The sequence below is a fragment of the Leishmania donovani genome, chromosome 4 (genome assembly GCF_000227135.1).
Source record: "Leishmania donovani BPK282A1 complete genome, chromosome 4".
Lineage (NCBI taxonomy): Eukaryota > Euglenozoa > Kinetoplastea > Trypanosomatida > Trypanosomatidae > Leishmania > Leishmania donovani.
This window is the reverse complement of record NC_018231.1, coordinates 233,134-254,071: the sequence shown is the minus strand read 5'-3', so window position 1 is coordinate 254,071 and position 20,938 is coordinate 233,134. Positions and strand designations below refer to the sequence as shown.

Here is a 20,938-nt window from a genome sequence, read left to right as displayed (position 1 = left end):
TGCGTGTGCACGTGTGTGTGTGTGTGATGTGCGTGTGCACGTGTGTGTGTGTGTGTGCACGTGTGTGTGTGTGTGTGATGTGCGTGTGCACGTGTGTGTGCACGTGTGTGTGTGTGTGATGTGCGTGTGCACGTGTGTGTCTGCTTTGCATCAACAGTTGACAAGACTCGAAGATACACACAGACAATCACGCGCGCGCACATCGATGAGCGCCTCTCTCCAAGGCCCTGCGGCAGTGCCGCCCGTTGAGCGCGGGCTGGCAGACACTCACGCGCGTGTTGTTATGCTTCACGGTGTGACCGCACACCTTTCTCTCTTGCTCTCCGCAACCACATCAACTCCCTCCCTCCCTCCCACTCACTCACCCTGTGTGTGCGTGTGTGTGTGCTGAAGTTTTTCATTTATGTGTGCGCGGGGTGTGCATGACTGGAAACGCACACACCCACACATTCACAGCCATCGTTTCCCCGTCGCGCATCTTTCCTCGCTCTTCACACCACAGTTGTCGGTGCCTCCAGCAACTCAGGCAGCTCGCCCCCATCCTCGTTCCACCACCTACCCACCCACCCCCTCTCCTGTGTCCAACAAGTCTGCGCGCGCTTACTTGTGTGTCTGTGGATGGGTAGTGGTGGGTCCATGTGAGTGTACCTGCACAAGGCACGACAAGGACAAAGTCAGCGCGTGCCTCTCCCCACGCAGCCCTCCTCCCTACCCCACCCCCAACACGCAGACAGCACTCAGTGGCGCAGTCTTCTATACATGCATATGCATATATATACGTCTACGCATACACTCCCGCGCACAGCCACGCGCGCACGCACCCACACAAGGCGCAGAGAGAGAGACGTGTAGGCCCCGTAACGCGTGTGCTTCGCTCACGCACTCTGCCCCCTCCCTCCCCGTCCCTACCTCCCTCTCTCTCGTATATACACACACGCACATACACGTTACCTCTCCCTTGTTGTCGACGCCGTCGGTGCCACAGTGGGCTGCTGCTTCTTGTTTGGTTGGTTTATCTTATACTCACCCCATCCGTCCTTCTGCTGCTGCTGCTACTGCTGCGTGTCGTCACCAACCTCCCTCCTCCCCTCCATAACCCTTCTTGCTTTCTCCCATCCACTTTTCTTTCTGTGATTCACCACCACACCTTCTCCCTTCCTCATCATCATTCTTCTCTCATTCATTCTTTCCTCTGCTTCAATCGCTGCGACGTGCGAGAGGCGTTTTTGCTGCGTTGTCGGCACCTCTGCGGGCAGTCACCGTCTCGCTGTCGTCGGCAGCGCTTGTCTACATGCGCGAGCGCCTGTGTACGGATGGGTATGTATATTGGAGTGCCATACCGCTCCCTCTTTTGCGAGTGATCACTCTCGCTTTCGTCGACAGCCCACTCGCACACTCGCACTCGCACTCCGTGCGTGTGTGTTGCCGTCTTCCATTCCCTTCCCTTCCCTCCTTTTTGAGCTTGAAGACCAGCGCAGCGACACACCACAGAGGGTGCAGCATGACGAAGCTGGCGCAGGTGTGTCTTGTAGCACTCGCTGGCTACGTCCTGACTGGTCTTGTCGGCACCTATTTCCTCGTGCGCTTCCGCCGCCTGCACTGCGTTCGGCAGGTGCAGCCGTGGTACTGCATTGTGCACTACGTGTGCTATGGAGGTTTTCTCGCCTACTTGATGAGCGCCGGGTCGATGCGACGTTGCCGCGGCAGTCAGGACATTGGTAAACGGACGGCCTCCCTATGGGGCGCCTCCTCGCAGCTGCTGCCGCAATGGACAATGACATCAGCCGGCGCGTTGCCGCCACAGCTCGACAGGGCACAGTCAGCTTCGCAATCCTCGTCAGCGTCGAGAGTGTGGCAAGTGTGTGTGCTGCTAGGTCAGGTGGTCCTCGATGCTTTCTTGAGCCCTTGGACAGAGGTTGTACCAGTGTCGCCTTCGCCGGCGGCTGCAACAAGGATAGTGCGTCTTTACGACATCTACGAGCCTCTCCTGCAGGCCATCGCCGCCACGGCGTTCTTCAGTAGCTTCGCCCTGCTGTGCAACGCGCGATGGCGCTACGCAGTGATGGGCACTGCTGAACGGCATCCCGGCCTCTGGAGCGCCATCGTGGGTGTCAACACTACTACAGCTACAGCAGCAGCGTTGGCGCGGGCGACTGAAGAGGCGAACAAGGACGGCGCTTCCATACTCGATGGAACAAGCACCTACGCCGCCGTCGTAGCCTCTCTGTCGCCTCCCATGCGTCGAGGCTCCGTCGTGGCACCTCGAATTCTTGTCCAGCGATCCCTCGCGGCGCAGCGTCGGCATTCAGCACGTGCGCCCTCGTACGTAAATCGTGCTCGCGATCGTGGTGACAGCACCCAAGGCAACCTCGCAGACAGCGGCGTCAGCACGCGCATCTCCATCTCCACCCCTGGTGCAGAGGACGTGTGCGGAGGCGGCGACCTTCCCGCCACCGTCCGCGCCAATCAGGTGAAGCGTGCTACTGGCGGCCTCGAGGCAGCGGCCGCGGCGGCGGCGAGCATGGACGACGTCCTTGTGGAGGATGCGACGCTCAGAGGCAGCCGGCGCAAGTCCTGGCGGCGCAGCGTGCGTCCTACACGACCGCAGCAACAGCAGAAGCGAGCCCCATCTCCTATCAACGACGATTACGATGACATCGACGACGATGACGAAAAGATGTGGAATAGCGTGGAGCCCGGCAGCTCGGCCAGCCACGTTACCTCCTCGTCCCTCTTCAGAGATAATGAGGACCCATCAAGCACCAGCAGCAGCCTGTGGCGTCGGCTGATGCGCTGCTCCGGGCGGCGCCTGTGGCCTTTCAGTGCTTGTGTGTGCGAAGAGGGACAGGACCGTACCAGCCGAAACGGCAGTTCTGGTGATGGTTGTAGGGGCCGCTCGTCTCGTGAACGGCACCGTCATCTCCAGCACTTGCGCCAGCGGCTGCTCGCCGCTTTCTGGTTGAGCGACGCCGTGGTGGTTCTTCTAACATTCCTGATGTTTGCTCTGTTAGCGGTGGCCCGCGTCGCCGCCGCCACGGCGACGGCGTCCGCCTGGGCGGCTGTAGAAGCGTCGAAGACGCAAGGGAGTTCTGGGCTGGAGCGTGGAAGACGTGGAGGTCAGCGACTGCTCACAGCCACTGCAGCCGTCCCATGCCCCACAGAGGGCTTTGTCGGCGTAGCTGGGCTGTTACTGCTCGCTGCGGAGCGGGTACTTGTGGGCCGCTGGATGAGACTGCCCGGGCAGCTTCTTGCCTCGGTGTCTGCGGCCGCTGCGGCTGCGTCAGTCGAAACGCCCGCCGCACGCCAGCAGCAACTTCGGCCGCGTCTGCCGTGTCGCAGCTGGCGGAGGCTAGGCAGCAGCACATTTCGCAGCAGCCTTGATCTCTGGCACCTTCCGTCCACTGGCCGGCTGCACGGCGTGGAGACGGCAGGATCTGCCGCGATGAGCGCAACCGCAACAGCCGCTGTGGCGTCGATGACGCCAGTGCCGTTCCACTTTCGGCATGTGTTGACGGTCGCTCTACTCCTGCTGATGCTGCAGTTCTTTTCAGACGCCGCGTGGGCGTGGGCGGCGGCGGTGCTGCTTACAACGGGGAGTGCGGTAGCCAACCTCGTCGACGCCGTCGCGGACTCGCTGCGTTGGGTGTCCACGGAGTACCGCCGCCTTTTGTGTCGCACGTGGTGGGAGCTCTTCTTCTCATTCTCCTTTACACCGGCCTCCCTCGAGTCCGTGAACGCGCAGGAGCAGCACGTGGCAGGCTCCATGCCGGCAGCAACGCCGGGGTCGATCGGTGGTCTGGGTTTGCCAGCGGCGGTGGGCAGGGAGCTGCTGGTGAGCCGGGGCAACAGCATCGGCATGGCAGTCAGCGCCACCGTGATGCCGCCGTTTGGCAGTCGTCTCCGTCGCCACTCCATCGCCCATCGAAGTGCGCGCCTGATGAAGGCTGGCGGGGGTACAGGCCCGCTGTGGATGGTGCGCCGTCTCGGGGCCTCCTTCGCCGGCACAGCCGTTGACTCCGCCTCTTCTTTGTCCCCTCCCTCAGCTGTGACGGCAATGGCAGCGACAGTGCTGGAAGAAGGCGCAACCAGCGTCGTTGTGGGCAAAGACCGGGAAGACGATGGGCTCCTCAGCGGCGACGCACCAGGCTCACACGGCGTAGCTGGAGGCGGCGCGGCCGTGGTGACGGCCATCTCGCCTATGCAGTTCTGGCACAGTGTGGCGGCGAAGGTGCTGCAGCAGTCTGGCAAGGCCACGGGCGAAGCGGCAGAGCCTGGCAGTAGCAGTTCACACGCTCTTGGAGGTGCTGAAGACGTGAACGGCGTCGGGGTAGTTCCCACTGTCGCCGCCGCCTTGCTGCACCCGATGCCGACTGTCAATCCTCTGGCGATGCTTTCACCGACGCCGGGTATGGAGCACTTGAGCTCCGCGTCGGCCCGCTTCACACGCGAGAACCTAAAGGGATCGATGCTATTGAAGTTGCCGACCGTCGCACGCGTGGGCGGGAAGGCCGAGGCAGCGGAGCTGGACATGCGAGAACGACTGCTCGCGATGGAGCGCGCGGAGCTCCGGCATGAGGAAAGGGCGATGCGGGCACAGCAACTGTCTGCCTCAGACACGATGGCAGCCGCCTCGACGCTTTCCGACGAGAACGAAGAGAAGTTGCACGCCGGTAACCCTCCTGCGCACTCGGTGGTGCCAGGCGCTCGTGAGCACGCGGGCCATCACGACGACGATGGTGGGGCTCTTGAGAATGCAAGAGAAGCCCAGCAGCAGCAGTCGGTCACGCAAGATGGATGGCTTTCGCGGGCGCTGGCAACTGTGATGCCCGGCTTCGCTGCGACACGCTGCTGCAGCTGTGAGGGCGACGGTGTGCCGATATCGTCACTGTCGACACAGCTGGACTCCACCTCGACAGTGTTGAACGTGTCCTTCAATGAGAACTTATCGCTCAGCTCCTCGGCAACGCGTGCGTGGATCAACGAAGAGGAAGGCTTTGCGCGCTTCCTGGATTGCGTGCGTCGCGACGGCGACAACACGTACGCCCTGCAGAGTTTACTGGCGGTTTACGGCCACACTTATAGGCATCGGGTGGACGCCAAGGGACGCGGCGCCTTGCACTACGCAGCCATGGGAGGGTTTGTGCAGGGGGCGATCTTTCTCAGCCGCATCGGCGCTGAGCCGAACATTCTGGACAAGGCTGGCTACGCGCCGCTGCACTACGCAGTGCTCTACCGCACCGAAGTCCACACGTCGCCGCGCATCACGACCGAGTCGCCGAGCACAGCCGTGCAAGGGGCCCGACATGTCGTAGGCATACCTATCGTGGAAACCACTGCCGTGCAAGCTGCCGCGCAGGCGACAAGACGTCGGCGACGCGACCAGCAGCAGCGACTAAAGTGGGTTCAAGCACAGCTGCAGGCCGCCTACTCGGCTGGCAGCGACGCATCCAGTGGAGTCGAAGGCCGCAACAGCAGTGGCAGGAGCCCACAGGAGACCACGCTCACGAAGACAGGGAGAGAGACCTCCCTGCGCACCAGGAGCGACCCGGTGACCACAAGTATACCTGGCAAGCCGCTTGCTGTCTCGCCACTCCAAATCTTTACACCGTCATCGCAGCGGCCGCTGTCTTCCATGGGCGTCGGTAATGCGGCCGCTGGAAGCACAAGCAGCGCCGTACGTGGCCCGAACCCAGCGGCGATCCCAGCAACAGCCACGGCTATTCCGGCGGCGGCAGCAGCTGCCGCGGCTGTCGTGGAGCCGGAGGAGGGGCACTGGTACGGCATGGTAGGGGCACTGGTGCGTCTCGGCGCGCAAGTCGACCTCCCCACCGCAAAGGGGCTGACGGCGCTGCACCTGGCCGTGATGCAGGGGTCCGTTGGGCTCGTCAACACCCTGCTGCGCGAAGGCGCGAACCCGCTGCTGGGGCCGGAGCTAGAGACACGGTCACTCGCCTCCATCATCAACGCGGCCTCGTGTTGGGAGAGCGACAAGGAAAACACGGAAGTTCTCATGAAAGGTGCCGGCAAGACGGCTGCGCCGTGCAGCTCTGGCGGGCAAGCCAACGACCAGGTCGCAACACATCCCACGCAGCAGCAGCAGACGTTGTCAGACACCCCACAGTGTACCAGCAACAAGGGAAGGGACACAACATCTCTCGTGTCGAGCGAGAACGACAACTCGCGCACGGCACTGGGGGACGCCAGTGGCTCTCTTGCGCTCTTCACGCAGCACTGTGAGTGGGTGGACATGCACATCACCAACGCCGGTAATCCCATCGTCAACGGGCACTGCAAGTCGCCGCTGCTGCTTGCTGTGGAGCTGGACGCGGATTTGGCAGTAGCCAGTATGCTGCACTGCGTTGCCTTGCAGGCCACCACGGCTCGGGTGGTGGCCGGACTTTCGCAGAGTATGGTGGCTGCCCCACGTATGTTCGAACGGCCGCCGTCGGCGCTGCTGGCGGCTCCTCAAGGAGCCGCGTCGCAAGCGCAAGGCTGTCCGCCACTGGCGTCGCTGCCTGTCGCCGCCGCCTCTGGTGATCTGCCCACCTCTCCTGCACCGCGATCCCGCGCCTTTGCGGCGTCGGCGGCGCATCCGCTGGCTGACAACGGTGCGGGAGACGCCGCCATGGCGCTTCCGTCGCCGATGTCGGCAGCCGCCGCCGCCTTATCTACCAGCTGTAGCAGCACCAATGTGTGCCGGCCAGGAAGTCGGCGAATGTCCCCGCATACGCCTGGTATCGCGGATACCAGCTTCTCCTCAAGCACCACCACCACCATCACCGCCGCGGCCGCCATACCCGATTCGCCATCCACGCGAACTTGGTGGGAGCGGTGCTGCCTCCACGGCTTCAACCCTGTGCACATCGCTCTGGTCCTTGGCAACGCGCAGGTGGCACGGGTTCTGCTTCTACGGTGGTGCTACACCGAGGATGTCGCGCACAACCGTGACGCCGCCGCGGCTCCGCACAAGTGCGTGAGAGATGCAGAGAAGCTGGGCGGAAGGGCGCGCGAGTTGAGCTCGAACGAACCGCGGACGACCATTAGCACGACGCCGGCGCTACCAGAAAGTGCACTGGCGACGACAACGACGACCGTGCCGCCGTTGCTGTCCTCTCAGGCCACGGCGGGACCTGACGTTACAGATAGCACCCTACTGGACTTCGCCAGTGGTGCGAACATCAGTTTCCATGTGGACGGGTTAGCGGCGGAGCAGCAACAGCAGCAGCCAGTGCTGGCGCACGTCGCAGCCCCCCTCTCTGAGGAGGCGGACGGGTGTTCACAGTATACGAGTGTGAGTGGCGAAGCAGCCGCAGCAGCAGCTCCCACCGCGGCCATTTCCCTCGGCTCCTCCACCGGCCCCGCCGCCTTCTGGGTGCGGTCGCTGCGCCTGAACCTATTCCACCTTGCGGCCGTGGGCGATTCGACGGAGTGCCTCGCGTACGTGCTGCGCTGGCGTGGCGCGCCAGACTACGTTCCGTGTGCGCTGGACGAGGTCTTCGAGAATGAGCAGCGCGCTGAAAGTGTCCGGCGGGAGTCAGCGACGGCGACGCAGGACGCGTACCAGCGTCGTCGGCAGCGGAGGCGGTTACGCGCCTATCAAAGTAGCCAAGCTGCTTGCGACCTCGCTGGGGTAGCCGAGTCCTTGGCCATGGTGGCGGCGACTACCGAGCCGAGCGCGCCCAATATGGAGGAGTACGTCTTCCCTGCAGATGCGGGCAGCAGCAGCGCAGGCGCACCTGGAGTCGGCCACATGATGGCGAGCGGTGGAGGTGCGGCTGCTGCGGAAGCAGCACCTCTGCTGGAAAAGATGGTTGAACTAGACGACTTCTCCAGGTCTCCCTCCTCACTGCCTGCTGCCGCCACGACGAGTGAAGTTGTCGTTGGAATCGAGGAGGCACTGCAACGGTCTCTGGGGCCGTCCTCGACGGACCCAAGCAGAACATGCACAACCGAGATGTCTTTCAAGAGCGACACGGACGTCATTGCCTCCAGCTCCACCTCGGACATCTTCAACCACACGTGGAGCAGTGCCACGCTGTCTGCTGAATCAAACGAGGCCGCCAGCACGGCAGGGGCGCCGACAACCCCGCCGCGAGAGCGACGCACGCGAGCCAAGCAGCAGGGCTTCGTGCGCGCTCTTGTCACGCTACTGCAGACCAACATTCGCGTCGACGCGGTGCGGCGTCGGGTGCGCAAGACTGTGTTCGGCAGCAGTACCTTTCGGAAGACGACGTCACCCCGGCGTGTCAACTCGCGTCGTCAGTCATCGCAGCGTCCCCGCATGGGCAGAGGAGATGACGAGGACGGTGACGGCAGCAACGACAACACCGTGATGGCGAAGACCTGCTTTGGCTCTATCTCCGCAGCTGCAGCGCTGCACACTGGCATGGCCGTCTGCTACGCAAGCATGGACCACCCCCCTCGCCGCCGCAAGAGAGGTGAATACGGTAGCGAGAAGGACGCTGACGGCTCCAGTTCGCGCAGCAGAAGCAGCAGCAGCAGTAGCAACCACGAAAACGTGAAGTGCCACATTGTTGAGGCGCCCGGTGCACCCCGAGAGCTGTACCGGCAAGCCAAGGGGGCGGAACGGCCTCGCCGCCTGCGCCAGCAGCGCACCCGTGCCTTCGTTTCGGCAGTGGCGAAGCTGCGCCACTGCATCGCCGGCGTCCCGATCGACATCACCCACCTCGCGGCAGTGGAGACAGCGGTAGATCGGGCCTGTGCACAGATGGCCTCCTCGAGTGCCCGTCGCGCCCTGCAGCAGGCGCTGCTGATTGTGGCTCGGCGCCTGCAGAATCAGCACCGCCGCGCGCAGCTCGTCACGGGACTCAGCTGTGTCGCAGCAGCCGCGACGGCAGCGATGGAGGCTGCGGCCGCCCAGGACGATGGCCAGGCGTCTCGCGCAGAGAGTGATGACGAGCCGACAACGATCCCCACAACTTTGGCCGCCGTGGAGGCGTCAACGGGCGATGTCGGCGGCAACAGGGACAGCGTCAGCGCCGGTACGAGTGAATCTCTCATCAGCAGCCTCAGTCGAAGCAGGCAGCGGGACAGGGCCACGGAAGCAGCCCACCACCATCACCGCCATCGCTGCTCATCTCCGTCCTGCCCTTCTCCGGACTCGGCCTCCGCGCTGTCCTACTACAGCTCCCTTCACTCAATCATCACCACTACCACGACGACAGTGCGCGGGTCTTCCCCGGCTGCGCCGGATGAGCGCGCCTCGGTTTCCGCGAGTGACGAAGAGAAGCCCCGCGGACGTAGGCAGCACAGACAGCAGAGCACGCTGCGGCTTCTGCGCACACTGAGTGCGGAACTCAACGCTCTCGACACACGCGGGCTGACCCCGCTGCACTACGCCATCGCCAACCAGAACGCGAGCATGGTGTACCTGCTCTGCGCCTACGGCGCCACGTTCGTCTTCGCATCGGAGCAGACGGAGGCGCATTTAATGGGGCGCTCGGCAGAGGTGATCGCTGCCGCGGCCGCGGTTGAGCACCATACTGACGGCTGCGACATGATGACCGTAGCCGCATCCGACACCCAGCCTGCTGCAAGCCAGGACGAGCTGCAGAGTACCACGGCCCCCACCAATTTCATGTCGCAGGCGTGGTCATTGCCGACTGCGTGGGCCTACGCGCGTGCGCAGCTATCGTCACCGTCCATCAACGTGTCCACGGACACCCTTTCGTCCTTTGGAAAGCGCTACTACGCGCAGCTGACACCGCCAATGCAGGAGGCGCTGCGGCGGGCCGCCAAGACAGGCAGTGCGGAGTATCTTCTCTGGATGCCGACCCAAGAGGACCGCGAGGCAGAGCGGCAGCAACGGAAGCTTCTCTCCCCGCTGCCCGTGTCTGAAGCGAGGGATGCGGTACCCACCAACCCCCAGCGTTCCGTGTCACTGCTTGCGCCTCACGCGGTGTTGTCGCCCGCTGCCCCGACCACCACTGTCATGAGCGCCACTGTTGCTAAAAGAAGTTCGCCGGCAAACGCCCAACTGCACTCGGCATCACCCGTGATGGTGCCCGCCTCGTGCTTGACGGTCGCCTCACAGCGGCCCGCAACGATGGCCGCTACCTTGACGGCGGCACTGGGCATCAGCGACGCCGATGTTGCGACACGCGCCGCGGCGACCGCGCCCGATGCTTTCCTGAGCACTGAGGAGCCACTTGCAAAGGCCTCAATGATGACGGGCAGCGTGAAGGACGGCAGTGGTGGCGGGGATGCGCTGGGCGCACAACTGCAGACACACCTTATCCACCAGGATATCAAAACACTGCAGTCCATGATCGCAGGCAAGGCTAGCAGCAAAGTCAACGGCGGCAGCGGCGAAGACCTTGCCGCCTGTTTGCACCCGCCTCCTCAGCGCCTGCGAGCCAGCCCCAATGCAGACGTGAGCCTGGATGAAGCCAAGGACGAGGCGACGGTGGCAGCGAACTTGATGGCGGGAAGGTCTTTCAAGCAAGACGTCGCCCGAGAAACACCACGGCAGCCCAACGCGTCGTCGTCCTCAGCACCGAAAACCTCAGCCGCGATGCGCACACCAGCGGCTGCGACCTCCGTTGGCGCTGAAGGTACGGGCTCCACAGGGATCACGGAGCTTACGCGGGGTGCGCGTGGCGCGGCCGTGCCGCCCTCATCCCCATCTTCCAATGCCGCCGCCGCGGCTGTGGAGTACACGCTGCTGGAGCCGCACGATGTGTTCATCACGCACGTCGTACGCAATCCGGCCAAGGCGGAAAGTATCATGCGTGCGGCCATGGAAGGGACAGCGCTGCGCTACTTGTTTCTTGCCTCCGTCGTCTCGGGAGACAGCCTGTAGCGGGGTGCTAGGAAGCGAGCCATCAGCTGTGCTCACCGGTGTCGGCGAGCCGGTTCTCGTATGGGAAGGACGATGGATGTTGACTTTTTTTAATGCTTGCCTCATGCTTCTCGTTGTTGCCGAGCGCTGCAATGACGCACGCACGCCCTTCACATACGCAGAGAGAGAGAGAGAAAAGCATGCAAGAGGCATTCGAGTGCGAATCCGTTGATGAGGTCGTTAGGCATGCAGCCTCCTCTCCCCCCCCCCAAGGAGATGGTGAGACACGGAGCGGAGCAGCAGCAGCAAATTCAAGCTCGCATGGATGAGCTACTCACGCTGCAGCCTCTGTCGCTCTCACGCCGCACTGGCACACCATGGGCAGCATCAGCGACACCCGGAAGGAGTATGGTAGGGGTAGGGGGTGGGGTGCAGTGTTGAGCCGTTCACTTGCCCGTATGCGCCCCTCTATGAATCTGTTTTCCGTTCAGCCGTCATTGATCAGCCACCACGACCACCTCCGCACTGAAGCACCCACCATTCGCGACGCAAGCTGACGCCGACCACTTTCTCCATCTCCTTTCTTTTCTGTTTTTTTTTTTTTTTTCAAAACGCCTTGGGTCTGCCTGCGTGGGGAAACGTCTGTGTGTGTGTGTGCACACGCGTACACACCGTGTCCGTGCGACCACCTCCAACGCCCCCTCACTCGCAAGCGCAGCTTCAGCACCGCAACGGCGTCGAACCGAATCACCGGCATCCTCACGAAACCTTAACAACATAAACGCCACGATGCGCTGGCTCAACCGCAAGCGTCCGACGACGCCCCTCTACATCCCCGACCCGCGTCGCCCATCCATTGTGTTTGTTCTCACGTCTCCGGAGCCCGTACTCAGCGCGCTGCTGCTGGGCGTCAGCTGCTACTTTCTCACGGTAGTCACCGGGAGCACGTCGCTAGACGGCCCCGGGGGTCTCTGGCAGGCGTTTGGCCGAAAGAGTCGTGCCCGCATGCAGAGCCGCGAGTCGGAGCTGCGGCCGGATCCCCCGCTGGCGATCAGCTTCGACATGCTCATCGTAGTGTTGTGCATCTTCGCCTCGAATAGCGTCCTCGCCGCGTGCAGCCGGGTCCTGGCGAGGGAGCAACGTCGCGTCGAGGACGCGGCGGAGGCAGAGTGGCTGGCGGCCGTCTCGAACCCGGAAACGCGCAGTGAGCGGCTCGCGAAAGATGCGCAGGAGCTCGCTGAAAAGGTGAAGTTCTGGCAGGAGAACGACGAGCGCCGCAAGGCTGGCCAGGCTGCGCGCCGCGAGCGCATCAAGAAGCTCGACGTCATGGCCGATGAAGTAATGACGAACATCATCATCATCGTCTCCGTCGTTGTGAGCCTCGGGGCTGCCTACTCTATCCTTATGCAGCCGCCAAACCAAGTCCGAGGTCTCGGCGTGGCCGGGATGCTAGTGGTGCTCATTGGCGGTCTCATCGTGTGCGGGCTTGACCGCTACATCAGCAGCATGCGCCACTACTGCAACTATGTAAATTTGCTCTGCATCTTCTCGCTGCTGGTGTTGGCCGCTCGCGCGAGTGTGTTGGCAGAGTAAGCACCTGGGTAGTGTGCTTGCATAATCTCTGCAGTTGCAATGCCTTGGGAAAGGGGGAGGGAGGGGTGGTACCCGCGTATGTATGTGTGTGTGTGTGTGTGTGTGTGTATGTATGTGTGTGCGTCGATCCAGTGCCTCTGAACCTTAAACAACCTCCGTGAAGACCCGATCACCGTCTACACACACACACACACCTCCCCTCCCCTCCCCACGCCACTGTCACTGTCCACAACAACCCAGAACGAGAAGTCTCCATATGTGTGTGTGTGTGTTTACGGGTGAGGATGGCGGTGGTGGCGACGCGGAGGTGTGGGGGCATAGTGGCAAGAACGCCTCAGCAACGTAACAGGTGCACATCCGTCGATGGATACCGTCACTCGCACTCTTTCCCGAGCGCGCACCACCCCTCCCTTTCCCATTTTTCCTCTTTTTCTCGGCGGCGCACGCACCTCCGCAAGCAGCGCCGCTGGCAAGGTCATCTTGCCTCTCCTTGCCTTCCTTTCGCTGGTTTTGCGCGAGCGATGCTGAGGTGCATGACAAGACGCTGCATGGAATCGCTCCCGCACAAGCGGTGCATGAACCTGTTGCCCCTCCCCCTGTACGTCTACGTCTCTGCTCACGCTCACGCACGAGCAGCTCGCACAGCCACACACCAACCCAAACAGCGATCATCCACTTCCTCAGGTATAGCGCTCAGCCGCAAGGGACTTGTCGATCAGAGTTCGAGTGTGCAGAAAAGTGAAGATGCCAGGCCCCGGTCTTCTGCCTGATGGCTGGTTCCGTGAAGAGAGCACCATGTGGCCCGGCCAGGCACAGGGGCTGAAGGTGGAGAAGGTTCTGTATGACCAACCCACCGAGTTCCAGCACTTGACCGTGTTCGAGTCCGACCCGAGCGGGCCGTGGGGAACCGTCATGACCCTCGACGGTGTCATCCAGCTTACGGACTACGACGAGTTTGTGTACCATGAGATGCTTGCGAACCTGTCGCTGACGTGCCATCACAAGCCGGAACGCGTGCTTATCATTGGCGGCGGTGATGGCGGTGTCGTGCGCGAGGTGCTGCGCCACAAGAGCGAGAAAGACGGCATTGTGCAGTCCGTCGAGCTCGTTGACATAGACGGCGCCGTGATTCAGCAGAGCAAGAAGCACTTCCCACAGATCGCTTGCGGCTTCGCGAACCCGTGCGTGACGGCGACCGTTGGCGACGGTGCCGCCTTCGTAAAGAGAGCGCCGGATAGCGTGTATGATGTCATCATCATCGACACGACGGACCCGAAGGGGCCGGCGTCGGAGCTGTTCGGCGCGGACTTCTACACGAATGTGCTCCGCATTCTGCGGCCGGGCGGCGTCGTGTGCAACCAGGGCGAGTCTGTCTGGCTGCACCGCCCGTTGATAGAGATGATGATGGGATTCCTGAAGAAGGATATCGGCTTTGCCACGGTCAAGTACGCAATGATCTACATCCCGACCTACCCATGCGGCAGCATCGGCACGCTGGTCTGCGCCAAGTCGGCAGACACGGACGTGACGGTGCCCATGAGGCCGGTGGAGTCGCTCGGGTTCGCCGACCAGCTCAAGTATTACAGCAGCGACATGCACAAGGCGGCCTTCGTGCTGCCGCGCTTCGCGGCTCACCTGAACGAGTAGAGAAGGAGGGGAGGACCAAAAGGGAGGAGCCTCAGGCTCGGAGGGGGACGCGCGGGCGTACATGAAGCGTTAAAAGGCTCAATGTCGGTGCGCTGCGCACTAGCCCGCCGACTGCGACAGTTGCAGGCCGCTCTCTGTACCACCGTTGCGCAGTCCATCACTCGGACCATCAGCCGCAGCGTCCTCACCCCTTCCTGCCTCTCCCTTGACCCCCCACGCCATCCCTTCTTTTCCGCACGTTAACTATGCTTTCGTCGTTTTAATCGCCCCTGTTTGTGTATCGGTCCATCTACCGGCCTGCCTCTGTGTGTGCGCGTGCGTGCGTGCATGGGACGCGTTGCTTGCACGGGATGCGGGGAGTACATGGCTGCGAAAAAAAAAAGGCGGAGGAGGAGGCCACGCACCGACGCGCACCTACACCGTACACGACTGCACCCCCGCCCCACCTTTCTTTGGGAAGAGGGGGGCTGTTTCCTGTTTTCTATCGTTTCGCTTCAGTCGCACCCCACAAGGCATTGCTCGCCGTGTCGCCTGCGTTGTGTTGTGCGTTGTAGGCGGCGATGCGTGCGTGGGTGCACGTTGACCACTGCCACTCTCGCCCCGGCCCCCTTCATAGCAGAGGAACTGTAAGATGTTGATCGCATCGTAAAATCAAGCGAAACAAGTATCACCACGAGTGCACATGTGTGAAAGGGTGTGTATGACTGCGTACGCGCATCCTACCCTGAAGAGTCGCGCGCCTGCCCACCTGCCCATGCGGCCTCGAGCGCGCGAAGAGAGGAAGTTTGAGACAGCTGTGAGCCCCACCTACCGCACTCTGCCGCCGCTGCCGCTGCTGCTCTTTCCATCCCTAAACCTCGTCAGCCTCCCGCCCTTACCGTCATCCTTCTCTGCTGCTGCCCCCCCCCGTAACTACTCATGGACGTCGTGATCACCATCCCTTCTGGTCTCTCTTCCTGTGGCCTGTTCGTGATGCAAGGTGTAGAAACAGTGGCGATAGTGTGGCAACGGACATCCGAGTCTTTGCATCAATAAAATTCAGCGTCGTAGCACACCTTTCCGCCTTTCGCTTACACGGCAGTGTCGAAGACACGGTGGCGTGAACATAGGTACACTTGCGCTGCCCTGAGTCTGTGCGTCTGTGTCTGTGTGCTTTCCCATCCAGTACCAGACAAGGTATTTCATCGCATCCTCCGCCGCCGCCATCGTCGCCTCTCTCAGCCTCGTTTCTTCGCCGTTTCTAGGCGGCGCGCACGTCCTCTCGCCCTGCGCTTCGTCAGTGTGAGATATTGGTCCCTCCTTCTCCTCACCGTCCGCCTCGCGGCTGCTTCGGCGTGCACACACACACTCAAGCAAGCAAGCAGAGAGAGAGAGACGGAGTACCCTGTGTGGATCGCGCCCATCACCGCGCGGTGTCCATGTGATTGTGCTTGCTTGTGAACCTACACACTTGCATTCCTTTTTGTTCTCGTTGTTATTGTGTGTTGCTTGTCTTGTCTTTTCCTCTGGCCCTGACGCCTGTTGGCGGGTGCACACCATCAGCATCACACCACCACACACTCGAACTGCTCTGCTGCCTGTGTGGACGTGTGCACCTCGCCTCTCTCCCTCCCTCGTTCCGCTGTCCTTGCAGCCCGGCTGCCGTCATTTCTTTTCTGCTTCTGTTCTTTGTTCTTTCTGCATCTCTTCTCCTCTGCCCGCGCCGACGCTCGGAGCAAGCGGCTGCTGCTCCATCCACCCCACCCCCACCTCTCGCCCCTCTCTCCGCCCTTCGTGCGCACGCACGCCCAGAGACACGCGCTCACGACGGAAGAAGACCCGCCAGCATTAGCGGCAGCAGCAGCAGTACTTGTGTCATCGCACACTGCGTCCGGCTTGCACGCGCGCGCGATGCGCTCACACACGCACACACAAGCCTTTGACCACGCCCGCCTCGCTCTCTTCCTCTTCGCTTGCGGTGATCTCCTCGGCTCATTCGCGCCTGCTGTTTGGTGTCGGTCGCGGCGTGAGAATGTTTGGCGGGACAGTCGGCGGTGGTGGCGGCGCTGGCGACGGCGTTCCGCTCATCACACGCCTTCTCCTGCTCCGCGCCACGGCGCACTTTCAGCTGTCGCCGTCGGCTCCCTCGGCGTCCTCGGCGGGCGAGACGGCTCCGGCGCTGCCAAAGCTGTCCATCGTCTCGCACTACGCGCAAGGGCCGCCGCTGACGTCGACGTCATCGCCGCGGTCAGCCACAGCCACCCCGAAAGAAGCGGCGCATTTTCTGGAGGCGCATCCCTCGCTACATGGCGTGCTCGGCTGTCTTGCCGCTGACCGCCTTGCACAGCGGGTAAAGCTGCGCCGGCTGCAGACCGACGTCGTGCGTACATCGGTGAAGCTTACGCGGGCAGTAGCGCTGGCCTCCTCGGCCGAGGTCGCTCCCGCATCCCGCAGCAGAGGCATGGATAGCAGCCAGCTGCAAGGTGTTGTCGCGGCTGCAACGGCGAACTTCGTCGAGGACGTGGCATGGTGCAGCACGGTCACGCCGCACAGCCCGCAGCTGAACCCGTGGTGCCTCCTGCCTGTCTCTGCGGAGGGCTGCTACTTGACATTGCCATCATCGCAGTTCGTGCAGTGGTGTGAGCAGCAGGCGGTGCGCTGCTGTGCAGGGGAAGGCACCGCGCCGTCAGCCGAGCCCGACGTTCGCGGTGGTCCGATGCGGTACAACGACGTTGTGCACTACGCGGGCGCCGGTGAGGACGGCGGCTACGTGCACGGCTACGCGTTCATTCTGGAGGGCGACGTCTTCAGCGGCAGCGGCGGGGTGGTCGATGCAGCGGCCGCGGCTGCCAAAGCTGCCCTGGACAGTCAGCGCCTGGACGCCTCGTTGCGTGACGACAGCGACGAGGAGGCCAGTGTGCTTGTATGGTGTGTGCTGAGTGATGCGCCGGTGTTCAACTTCATGCGTGCCCTCACGCACGAGGCGGTGGCGGCCATGAGCTACGTCGCTCAGCGGCTGTACCGTGAGCACGTCGCATCCACGGAGTCGGCGTCAGCAAGCGCCGCACCCCCTCACGACATCTACACGGCGCTCCTCGATGATGCGATACAGGAGGAGGTTGTGCTGCCTCTGGCGAAGGAGCTGCTCCACTTTGGCTCTGTCAGCAGTCGCACGTTGCCTGGGGACACCTTCACCGTGCAGCTAGCGCTCACAAGCAGCAGTGGTGGCGCCATAGCCTCACATCCGCTTGCATCCTCCGTTTCGGATCTGCTGACGTTCTGCCGCCCCCTCGACTTGCTCTACCCCTACGCCGACGTGCCGCTGTCGCTCCTCTTGCTGAGCTTCAACGAAGACGCCTTGCGCGTGTTACAGTCGCTCCTGATGCAGGAGGAGCGGGTGGTGGTGCTTGGCGCCACTCCGCAGCACGCGTCCGCTTGTGTCGTCAGCTTGCTGGCGCTGCTGAGCCCGCTCACGTGGGTGTCCCCGCTCGTCCCATATCTCCCGCCGCACCTGGCCGCGGTGACTGGGCTGCTGCAGACCCTACTGAAGCCCCCCTTTGCGCAGCAGCAGCAGCAAGTTTCGTCGGGTAAGCCGTCTGCCGCGGTGCCACCCTCGCAGCGGACGGAGAGCAGCGGCTTTCTCGTCGGCAGCACCGCCGCCATCCAGCCCTATCTTATCCTCCTCTCGTCTGCCTCGCCAGGCGAGGCAGGCGTGAGCGTCACCGGCTACGGTGGCAGTGGCAAGCGCGCGTTGCGGGTCTGGATTGCCGACGCTCGAACCGGCTGCGTTGGTGTATGCCCGCAGGAGCCAGTAGCGCGGTTCTCGCAGGCCGATTCTCCGGCATCGACCGACCCGTCCGACGGGTCGGTGGCAACGGTGGCGGCAAGCAGCCGCTCCGTGAACGCTTGGGCGACTCGCGCGCACGTGAATCTCCGCCGAATCGTGTCGCACAACTGCGAGGGAGACGGGAGTCGCAGCGCCACCGATCTTTACGGCGCCGTTCGTAGCAGCCTGCGCGCCATGGCTAAGTCGAACGTTATGAACGCAGCTGCGCTGGACCTCCTGCCTGCCTTCAGCGACAACCTTCGAGACCAGCTGCGCCGCGTGGTGAGCGTTGATAAACGCCGTCTCTTTCGGCACAGCCTGGAGGCGGTGGCGCAGCACACGCAGGCTCGACTAAAGGATCTTGAGTCGCTGGCGGCGCGCCTGGCACGAGGGCTGCGACAGGCAATCATGAGCACCGGTGCCGGCAGCAACATGTCCTTCGAGAGCACGCTCAACGACACCTTGGCAAATCGTAGCATCTACAGCGACGCCGAGGATGGCAATGGTGAGCTTACAGCGACGCACACCGGTGATGACGACGGCGACGACACTACATCGCTGCGCTCCATCACGGAGGCCCTCGCACGATCCTTCTCCAAGTCCTTCGCCGGTGGGCCCGCGTCGTTAACAGCATCCTTCGCTGCTGCCCCCGTCCCGCAGTTCCCGGCGCCGTCCCTAAGCGAGGTTTGGCAGGTACAGGCTGGTGTGTTCGACTACATGGTGAGTCGTTTCACAGGGGCGTACCGCCGAGGGTTGTCCGCGACGACCCTCGGCAGCGGCGGCATTGGCGGAGTTGGACAGCGTCGCGCCCCTGCCATTGAATTGTCTGTGTTTTTGGTGCCCGGTATGGACCAGCACCACGCACTGGCAGAGCGCGTCGCCCGCACGCACATTTTTAAGCAGTTCGAGTGCGCGGTCTTGGCCGCGGAGCAGGTGGGGCTGCGTCGCGTCTTCTCCGGCGCTGATCCAGCGCGCGTGGGCAAGGCGCAGGCACCTCGGCATCACGGCAGAGGCGAGGAAGGTCATCCCCTCCTGGCGAATGTCCGCTACCTGGCGCTCTTTGCGCTCCTGTGTAGTCGTGCGCGTCTCCACTACGCGGAGCTGTACCCCGACATGGCCTCCGTGGACGCGGTTGGGCTCGTGTACACTGCTCTGGTCACGCGGTGGTTCGCGAACCGACCGGGCGCCTCGTCGTCGATGAGCGTGCCGCGTGCCATCCGGCTTCTCGCGGGCGGCTGCAACGGCGCCGAGGAGGGCGCGGTTGCCGCTGCAAAGCATGCCGCCTGCAGTGGGAGTGGCTCTGGGGTGTATGGCGGCAGCAACGATGGCGGCGGCGGCAGTGGTGGTGGTGGTGGCTTTCGTGGATTCTTTTCGAAAGTCGCGAAGGCGATGAAGCATGGCTACGGCGGCAACGGACGCTCGCGCGGACTGCGCACGGCTTACCTCCCCGCTGCCATCGCCTGCCTGCACACCTTTAGCGTTCCGCTCTTTTCGGAGCTACCAGTGGCCCGACAGTCATTCGCCGTCACATCACACTTGGAGAAAACCTCGATAGAGAGCAGCAGCGGAGAAGCAGGTGGTGCTGTCAGTGACCGTCGCGGCCGCCGTCTCCACCACCGCAACCGCAACGCACAAGTCTTCCTCAAGACCTGTATGCCACCACCGCAGCGGATCAAGTATGCCCGGCAGCAGGAGCAGCAGCAGCACATCGCACTCGACACGGACTTCACGCTGCATGACTGTGTCAACGTGGTGCGAGTCGCAGGTCTTGGCAGTGGCGGCCACAGCGTCCCTGAAGCCGGCTTCTACAGCGGAGGAAGAGCGTATGGGAATGGGCTGGGGATCGAGTCGGAGATGTTCGACCCCATCGCCCGCGCCGGCACTGACCCGGACGGCAGGCGGGATAAGACCAACATCAGCGCCGATGCACAGAAGCATGACCGAGGTCTGCAAGCGATGTCGGAAGCGTCTCTCTACATCTGTCATGCCCTACCGCTCGACATCGTGCACAGGTTCGATGCATACGAGTCGCTGCTGCGTCCGGTCACACCAGGAGGCGCAGAAATCTCACCAGCAAGCGCCGGTGGAGACGCTCTGGACGCCGGGTCCGCGGCGGCCTACTTGCTAGTAGGACTCCTGTTCCCGTCGTGCATAAACATGTGGCATGAGGTTGAGGCTCGTGCGATGCGCGCCGTATCGGAACCGTCGCTCTCGCAAGCAACGAAGCCACCCGCGTCCGCTGCGTCGTCTTCCGCCTCGTCTGCACAGTCGCGACTGCTGCTACCGTCGAGAGCCGAGAAGCCTGCGGAGACATCGGTCCCACAAGACTCTCGGTATTCAGTTCCCGCGTCAGCGCAGTCAACAGCCCCGCAGCCGTCGGCGTGGAGCGCCTTCACCAGCGGCGTCCCGCAGGACTACCCCTCTGTGAGCCCTGTCCTGCCGGATCGAAGCCCTGGTGGAGATGCGCAGCAACACCAAGCATCGCCCATGCACGCCTCTACAGCAGCCTCGACGACGCACCACCGCGACGTGTGGGACTCGTGGGGCATCCAGGCACCATCAGCGATGGTGAGCGTGCAGCCAGCCCCAGTGCAGGGGACGGCAGCTGAGAGGCCACAGACACAGGTCGCCGACAGCGGCGGCAGTGGCAGTGAGGGTGGCGTATGGAGTACCGGTGCACCACTTGGACCTCCGATGATGCTAGGTGGGATGGAAACAACACCGCCATGCATCAGCGTCGCATTCTCGCTGACTCCCGCTGCCGATGTGGCGCCAGCACCTCGCGGCGTAATGGACAATCTCTTTGCCGACACGCCGACGCACTCGACGGCGTACGCAGCGGCAGCGGGGAATGTCAGCCAGCAGCAGCCGACGGCGGCTTCTCGATCGCATGCCCTTGACAACTTCTTCTAACGGAAAAAGGAGAAGGGTATGCGTACACGAGAAGCCAATGTGAGGAAGGGGTTCGCATGGTGTGGAGGCCGTGTATGGTGATGCCTGCATGGCCACGCGCGAGCGTCTCTAACTTTCCGTTCAACTGTGTATCATCTGTATCTCAGCCGCTTCCCCCCCCCCCCCCCTCCACCCCCCCC

At 63.0% G+C, this 20,938-nt stretch overlaps 4 protein-coding genes across 4 annotated transcripts; all 4 read left to right on the top strand.

Annotated features, from left to right (window-relative positions):
* Positions 1-1,501: 1,501 nt before the first annotated feature.
* Positions 1,502-10,822, top strand: LDBPK_040590 (hypothetical protein; the record flags this gene model as incomplete). The annotated part of the gene is made up of 1 exon (XM_003858073.1): positions 1,502-10,822. The coding sequence occupies one exon, from the start codon at positions 1,502-1,504 to the stop codon at positions 10,820-10,822; it is 9,321 nt and encodes a 3,106-aa protein (XP_003858121.1).
* A 768-nt stretch (positions 10,823-11,590) lies between these two features.
* LDBPK_040580 (hypothetical protein) lies at positions 11,591-12,394 on the top strand (the record flags this gene model as incomplete). Its single annotated transcript, XM_003858072.1, has 1 exon — positions 11,591-12,394. The coding sequence occupies one exon, from the start codon at positions 11,591-11,593 to the stop codon at positions 12,392-12,394; it is 804 nt and encodes a 267-aa protein (XP_003858120.1).
* Positions 12,395-13,138: 744 nt separating this feature from the next.
* Positions 13,139-14,041, top strand: LDBPK_040570 (spermidine synthase, putative; the record flags this gene model as incomplete). Its single annotated transcript, XM_003858071.1, has 1 exon — positions 13,139-14,041. The coding sequence occupies one exon, from the start codon at positions 13,139-13,141 to the stop codon at positions 14,039-14,041; it is 903 nt and encodes a 300-aa protein (XP_003858119.1).
* A 2,011-nt stretch (positions 14,042-16,052) lies between these two features.
* Positions 16,053-20,759, top strand: LDBPK_040560 (hypothetical protein, conserved; the record flags this gene model as incomplete). The annotated part of the gene is made up of 1 exon (XM_003858070.1): positions 16,053-20,759. One exon carries the CDS (start codon positions 16,053-16,055, stop codon positions 20,757-20,759), a length of 4,707 nt encoding a protein of 1,568 aa, XP_003858118.1.
* Positions 20,760-20,938: the final 179 nt, after the last annotated feature.